The sequence below is a fragment of the Stenella coeruleoalba genome, assembly GCF_951394435.1.
Source record: "Stenella coeruleoalba genome assembly, chromosome: 15".
Taxonomy (NCBI): Eukaryota; Metazoa; Chordata; class Mammalia; order Artiodactyla; family Delphinidae; genus Stenella; species Stenella coeruleoalba.
In genome coordinates, this window is record NC_137161.1 from 64878046 (window position 1) to 64886190 (window position 8145).

Here is an 8145-nt window from a genome sequence, read left to right on the forward strand (position 1 = left end):
CCCTGCTCAACCCATTCTCCACCTTGTAGCCAGAGTGGGCCAAACTCAAATGTGACCTTGTCATTCCTTCCTAAGGTGGACTGCCAGTATCTTGGGGACCAGTCCAGACTTTCAGCGTGGTTTACGAACTTGTGATCAAAGAGTGGCCCCTGCATCAGTGGCATTGCCATTATCTATTAGGAAGGCAGGCTCTCAGGTCACATCCAGACCTGCGGAATCAGAACTTGCATTCGGACGAGACGCCCAAGTGGTTTGCACATTCGAGTTTGAGAAGCTTTGGCTTCCAGAACCCCTGTGCCCTGGTGCCTTCCTACCTCTCCCACCTCATCCTTTGCCCCCGGAGCCTCCTCGCTCCCGCCCACCCCCACTTTCCAGCCAACCTGACTGCTCCTGTCACCTCTGTGTCTGATGCATTCCTCTCCAGCCCAGCTCCCTTCACGCAGCAAACTCCTATCTATCTCTGGATCTCAACTGCGACACTTCTTCCGAGCAGCCCTCCTCCCTGAAACCCCCGACTGCATGAGGTGCCCCTCTTCTGCGCTTCCAGACCCCTCCCCCACCTAGCACCCACCACACTGCACAGAAATGACTTCTTCAACTGCCTGCCCTCTCACAGCAGTTTGTGAGCTCATGAGAGGCCGTATCTGTGGTTGCCTCTGTGTGTCCTCAATGCCTGGGGACAGTAGCCACTCAAGAACTAATTGTTGAAAACTAAACAAAACACAGCCCGCCACACCTTTCCCCTGGGAGAGTGCTCTCCACAAGCAGTTTAGCCAGCCAGTGGCTGCAGGTTTCCCCAAACCTCCACCTGGCTCCAAGGCTTTGAAGAGTCCTACGTGGCCTCCAAGATTCCATCTCTCATGAAGCCTGGTGGGTTTTCGTATTAGCAAATGTTTACCATTTGGAGAGGACCTGGGGGCCTAAGAGATTTCTGGGCAGAATTCTTGAGCTATAAATTAGCCACAGGCCAAGACTTGAGTTGTGTTTGGGCTGGTGTGTGAGAGCCGAGGGTGGAGGGGGTGGAGGTGGGTGACAGAGGAAGGGCAGGGCCAGAATGTTCTCGATCAGAAAAAGACTTGAAGGCAGGCCCCCGGGTGCCTACAGAGCCATGAACTGGCATCCTTTCCCACCTGTGTACGGTGCCAATTCTGTACAATGATCCCAGCTTTGCTGTGTGGGAAAAAGTCCCATACACCCACTCACTGAAAGCAGGTGGGCCTGTGTAAGGGCTCACAAGCCAGTGTAGCCACAGGCTGCTCTCCAGGAAGACGACAACCCTCCCCAAATCTGACGTTCAGGTCACAGGTTTCTACAAGTTCCTTTATTAATAAAGCAAAGTATGAAAGAACAAGGTCCCCAAATGACCCATACGATTAAAAGTGCAAATGTACTCCAACCTGAAATAGAAAACAAATGGCCGGCCTCGACTATTGGGCCGTGGAAATCTGGTGTGATTAGAAGGCCTTTTAATCACACAACTGTAGCAGCTGAACCATACTTGATTACCTCTTTGGTCTCTGTTATTGGAACAAAACATACACTATGACCACAGCCAACAGACTGCATCATAATACACAGTTTGGGGTCAAAATCCACACTAAAAATAACAGTAAAATAAGAGGAATGTTTTAAAGTCAAATGACTGAATCAAGGCATTTTTTTTTAAGCAAAGGGTGCTAAAAATATTCCTGAATATCTGATACTTCAAAAACCAGATTACATATAATTTAGCTGCATGTTTTAGTCTGTTCTCTCTGTACTGATGTTCACATACATCTTCGTCCTCTCCCAGCTTATACTTGCTTCATCCCCACCAAATCATGTGCTATGTAGGTACAGAAAAAATAAACAGTAGTGTCTAAGAAACAGACATGCAATTTTTTATAAAAACTAACAAACGCCACAATGATAACACTGAACTTTTTTCCTTCCCAAGGGATACTGGGAATGTTCACCAGGTTCATTTTTCCCACCACTGGGGAGGGAAGTAATAACCTTCCTCCACGTGGATACGATAAGTCATCGTCACGGTCAAAAGCCACATTTTACGGAAAAGGTGACTTACTCCATGAGGTTAAAGGAGACACTTTGGAAGGCTATTAGTTTCATTCCTTCAGAAGGCTAGGATGTCAGTTTTGGTGGGAGCCACGGAGTCAGAAAGGGATAGAAACATATGATCAGAACAGTTCTCTTGGCACTGGGGCTGGTAACAAGCCTAAGAAGCTTGGCTGGGAGACCCAGCACTACTTTGCTGGTGTTCACGGCCACCAACCATCACTGCAAAGGCTAGGAAACTACTAAAAAAAATAATAATTAATTTAAAAATAAAAATAAAATACAAATAAAGAAGAAAACAAGTTATTCTGCAATCCTTCCTGATTACTCACCTGCAGACTCTGACAGAGCCAAGGAGTTTGGCCCCAACTCACCAGGGAGGAAATGCCAAGAGCTGGCCCCTAGTGGTCTGATGTCCCATCTGACTCCTACGGGTCCAGGGTGGAGAATCCTTCCGGGAATTGAGAGTTAAGTGTTATCTGTGGCCATGTTAATTTGGGGGGTTTGTTTCTACAATAAAGCTTAGCTCTGAGCGATAAAGCAGACTTGAAATATCATGCCCCCCACCATGTATAACAACATCATATCCATAACAATAAATATAACCTTATACATACTTGAGGGGTTACCGTCTAAGGCAGGGGTCGCAAACTGGTGGCCCCCAGGCTCAAGCAAACGTGTTTTTTGGCCCACTTGTGTTTTGGATATTTTTTAATTATGTTGTTTAAAAATCAGAAAGTTTCTTTTTTTTTTTTTCTATTTCCAGCCCCACCCTACCCTTTTCCCCGCATGGAGCTGAGCCACGTGGCCCCTGAAGACGGCACAGCCCCCCATCACCACCCAACCCGTCTCTTATTTACCTCCCTAACTTGCTTCTGCAGGCTGCTGAGTTTGCGACCCCTGGCTTGAAGTAGCACATATCTAGAAAATGTGTTTCCTAACCCAGACCTCTCTCGCACCCTCATGTGATTTCCACCCCATCTCCCCTTCTGCCCAGCTCTTCGTTTCACGTCCATCTTAAGTCCTCCTTCCTGAAATCTTCGGATTTCTCTTGGTTTGCTCACATTTTCCCTTTTAGCTTCAGTTTCGTTTTGCAAAAACACAGTCTCCTCCTCTCAGCCCACGAGCATTCCGGGATGACTCCCAAGACTGGTCAGTGGGAGTTACTGAAGGGTGTCTTAAGGCAAAATGGCTGAGTCATCTCCCCAAACACTTTCTTCGGACACTGGCTGGACAGTTAATCTTTTCTTAAAAGCACGAACAATTCTGAGCTTTCTTGTATGAGAACATTTGCAATACATGAACCTCCAGTACCAAGTATACACCAAAAATGTATATATTTCAGATCAAGGACATGATGGAGCCCTAATAAAATACAGAATCGAGCTTAATTTAAGTGCCTTGGGCAACCATCACACCTGACTAATATGCCGTATTATTTCATTTGTACACAGTACATGTTTTGGATTACTAAACATTGATCAAAATTGATCGAAATCTCTACGTTTTTGGTTACCATGTACAGAGAACAATTGCTCAGCATGGCATTTAAATAAAACATTAATATTTTAAAAATTCACAAACACAATGCCCCATTCATTAAAAAAAAATAAAATTTAAAAATCTTGAGGATGGATGAGGCTTTGGGTAATTAACCTGAAAAAAAAAAAACCCACAAAGAAACTACAAGAACTGTATGTTACCAGCTTCAAAGTTCAAAATGCTATTCAGATAAAAGAGGAACCTATCCACTCAGCTAGAAATATTTGGAAAATTCAGCTTTTAAAGCTTTATATCCCTCTAATAGCCTCGCTTTCCCCCACTCCAACTACTGGGGAAATTGTAGCTGAGTATGGAAACATTATAAATATATATATTTATATAAAGATCTACCTACTCTTGGAATTTATTTTAAAAATAATTATAAAAAACACTGTGCAGTTTATATCTTCGCAGGAAGTTGGTAGACGGATTCCTGTGCTAAATGCAGTACCTTATGACCTAACACTGACCTCAAAAGCTAGGAATGACTTTGTGGTATCAAGGGGACATGTCCCCAAACAACCTCAAAGACACAGCACAACATTTGCAACTGTTTCTCTTACAGCCCAAGGTTGCAAAGGACATAAGAAATCTCTGTAGCTCTGATGAGAAGGATTCCCTATAAATCATTTATTCACAACGATTTCCCCACAGTGGCCAAGCAGGTCCCCTAAAGAAAGAAAGTTTAAAGAGTTCCCTCAAAATAGCTCAGAAATTAAACAATGGCCCAATTCATGTGGCTACTTCTGTCTTCCAAGTTTTACCTTTAAGAGTCTCTGTTAAAAAAAAAAAAATCCCAAAGTATATCACTGGGATTGGCTGCATTTTCTATTCAGCAGATGATGGACCATTCTAAACTTCAACTGAGTTTTATGTCGACTGATGCAACTGAGAGCTGTTAGAAATTTGGGAGGACGGTGAGGGATTTCAGAATGCGCTAGCTGCAAAATACACCCAGCCTGGTGATATTTATGCCCAGAGAGAAGAAAGAACAGACAGCTGACAAAGGATGTCTCCCTCCATCTCCCCCTAACTTGCCCTCCTCTGCTGTCTTTCTCCTCTGTCAGCTGATTGGGAAATAACTGATCTTCAAGCACAGAGCCCAAGATACCGAACCCTAAGTGAAATGCATTGCAAGACCTGTGCTGAATCAACCCCTCCTCAAAGGTGGGCTTCGGGCCAATTAAAGGCCGCTTGGGCAATGAGAGCAAAACTTCCCAACTACGGAGGATCACTGAGCATTGGCTGAAAGCAGGCATTGCCTCTTCATTATCTCATTAAACTCGGAAAGAAATCTCCATGCAAAGGGGTTTGCCAAAAAGACTTAAAACAAAAGAAAAAGGTTTCTGTCTCCAGCCAGCAGCAAGCCCTGGTGACACATCTTGCTAGGCAAAGAGTGAAATATCAGTACATCTTTTTCGAGACCCAACATGTTTCATGCCCTCACCGGTGTTGTCAGAAGCACGTATCCTGTTGCCACTCTGCACTGTGACTGGCTCACAGCAGACGCTCAATGAATCAGCGCTGACTGGTGCACATCCCAGCGCGTGCCTAGAGGGATGTTGAGCAAGCCTGCTCCTCAAGACTGCACCTTTCTTAATAGTCGATGTAACTGGCCTCCCTTTCAGATGCCACACTTGGCACTAGCGATTACCACAAAATGAAAGAACTGATCAAAATAAAGTGCTATTTGCTCTGGAAGTTTCACTAACCAACTCCCGACTGCCTTTCAACACCTGTGACTTAATTCTTCATAATCCTGTCAAACACCTGTGATGGGCCTTTAACAAATACATTAATACCAATTTGAACAGTGGAAGCTACGTTCTTCAGAACATAAGCCTCTAGAATAGAACTACAATTCCAGTTGTAGATCAAGATTCAGATTTTTAAAAAGACAATCAGGAACCCAGGACCTACCAAGTAGTTGTGTCAAAAAACATTAGCTTCTTTAAATTTGGGGGCCAGAGAGATCTGTCTAAACAACCCACAATCCCTTCCTTTCCTGATCCTCCCTAAAAGCTGGATCCTTCTACAGAATCATTCCACACAAACCAACATTTGGACCAACTCTTAGCTGCTAACGTTGAACGTCTTTCCGTAGCTTGCCCAGGACACTCTGGTGGGCGTGAAAAAGATGCCACAGCTATCTGGATTGTGGAGCCAGGGGGTGATGCCGAAGCCACCAAATGTCATCCTCTGAACGTTCCAACACCTTCTGCAGGTCATCTTCCTTGCCTTAAACTGGCTTCACTGCCATCCCCAGCCCCACCTGGTGGGTGGGGCTTCAGGAGCACCAGGCCAGGCTGGGGCTCTGGCAGGGTTTATGGTTCATCTTCAGGGAACCCCTGGGGGCGCTGATTCCGGGATGGGGGACACCTGGCAAGGTAGCGGGGACCCCCATAGGCCCGGAGAAGCTGGGGCAGCCTTCGCCACGTGGACAGCAACCGTGCCGCTGCGAGTTCCCGGGCCTGCCTGTCGAAAGTGGCCAGGAGGTCAACCGGGGTGGCTTCACGCAGTACCTTGGGCAGTGGGCCCACCTCGGCGGCCGCCCCTCCAGGGCCCAGGAGGCAGTGGAAGAGTGTACGGCGTCGCAGCAGGCAATCCCTGAGGAACTGTACTAGCTCTTCCAAGCGCTCGCCCAGGTGCGCCTCGTCCCAGCCTTGTGCGGGAGCCCCCTGGCGTAGCAGCGCCGCCAGCAGCACTGTCTTGAGCACGTATGAGGATAGGATGCGTCCCCACTGGGTGGCGGCCGTCGGGTCCAGCCCGCGGGCGCCCAGGTCTCGCAGAGCTTTAAGCAACTGCAGGCACTTGAGGTAGCAGGCACCTGGAGGGGCCCTTTCCTGCAGCCAGCTCAGCAGCTTCTGCTCCTGGCGCGCCGTGTTCACACCCCACAGTGCATCGGCGCGCAGGCCTCCCGGGAGCTCCGACAGGGGCCCGACGGGTGAGGGTGGCAGTGGTGGGGCCACCAGGAAGACGCTGTCGCCCAAGTGGACGGCAGGGATGAGACGCACGGCCATGGAAAGGCGGCAGCAGCCGTAATCGGTGCGGCAGGGGAGGACGTGTAGGGTAGGGGGCTGCTCCAGGCCGCCTGGGGTCAGGCTGACCCGACAACGCCCCTCCAGGCTGTAGCGCACGGTGGCCAGGGAGCGCTGCAGGTGCGACTGAAACCAGCGCAGTACCAGCGTAGCCGAGAGATGGCGCCGCCCGCGCACATCCACGCAGAAGCCGTCGGCGAAGGCTTTGCAGTCCCGGAGCCAGTGGCCCCCGGAAGCCCCTGGCGGCGCCTTCAGTGCGCACACGAAGCAGCCGTGGAAGGCTGGGGCCAGCGCGGGCTCCGCGCCCAGGCTCCGCGGCTCCAGCGCCACCAGGGGAGGGAGGCGCAGCGGCACCAACACGTCGAAGCCGTCGGGCCGGCGGATTTTATGCTGCTCGTAGGCACTGCCTACCTGGATGAAATCTCCGCGAAAGGCCAAGGCCAGCGCTCCCCCGGGGATGGGGCCTGGGGACCCTCGGGCGCGGCCAGCCCGCACCAGCTCGCCCACGATCCGGCTCACGTGTGCTTTGCTGTGGCCCAGCACGTGCGGCGACAGGCGCACCTCGTGCTCGTAATAACTCTCCAGCAAGATGTCGAGGCTGGGCTCTCCTAAGTGTCTAGGAGATAAGGCGGAGTGGCCCCCCAGGCGGGGAGACCCCGGCAGGAAGCGCTGCCGGACAGCGTGGCGACAGCGCAGGAGGATGTAGCCGAGGAGCAGCAGGACGGCCACCTTGAGCAGCGGGAAGCCGCCGTCCGCGCCTTCGGGGGGCTCGGTCCGGGCGTCCCCGCTTCCCCGCAGGACATGGTAGAGGCACACGAGGGCGGTGCACAGGCCAGTCACCAGGGGCCAGAAGACGCGCAGATTCAGGGTGTAGTGCACCGACATGCCGGGCGCCCGGGGCAGCGGCGGCCGAACAGCCCAGGGCGCGAGCCCCGGCGGCGTCCCAGGCCCAGCATGCGCGCAGCGCCCGGGCAGCCCCGCTGTCCCGGTTCCCTTCGCCTCCGCGGCGGCGACCCCGTCGCAGGGCCGGGGAAAGCAGCCCTCCAGCTCGGCCTCCTCTCCCAGCTCAAGCGCTCCTTCCAGCAGCGGCCCGCCCTGCACGCTCCAGCGCCCAGCCGCGCCCCGTGCCGACTGCGCGCTGCGTCCGGCCCGCCGGCCCTCCCCGCCCCGCTCCCCGGCGCGCCGCCTTCGGCCAGCTTCTGGTCCCGCTGCGCTCGCCTCCTACCTCGGGCCGCCCTCCCGGCGCCGTGGGTCCCCGGAGTCCCCCGCTGCTCCCCTCCGCTCTTGTTCCCGTTACTCTGCCACGGGAGTTTCCTCTTCCGAGGGGAGGCGAGGCCGCGCCAGCTAGCGGGGAGGAAATGCCGAAGTCTGGAGCCGCGAGGCGAGCGGGCGGGCGGGGTCGACCCCCTCCCGGGCCTCCGCCTTAAAGCGACGCGAGGCGGCGGGAGGGACTTCAGGACGCGCTGGCAACTGGCCTCCCGCGGGCCACCCCTATCCTCCCTCCCCGAAG

At 52.1% G+C, this 8145-nt stretch overlaps 1 protein-coding gene across 1 annotated transcript; it reads right to left on the reverse strand.

The window, feature by feature from the left end:
• Positions 1–1308: 1308 nt before the first annotated feature.
• ITPRIPL2 (ITPRIP like 2) lies at positions 1309–7853 on the reverse strand. Its single transcript, XM_079944082.1, has one exon. It carries the CDS (start codon positions 7518–7520, stop codon positions 5922–5924), a length of 1599 nt encoding a protein of 532 aa, XP_079800208.1. The 5' UTR covers positions 7521–7853; the 3' UTR covers positions 1309–5921.
• Positions 7854–8145: the final 292 nt, after the last annotated feature.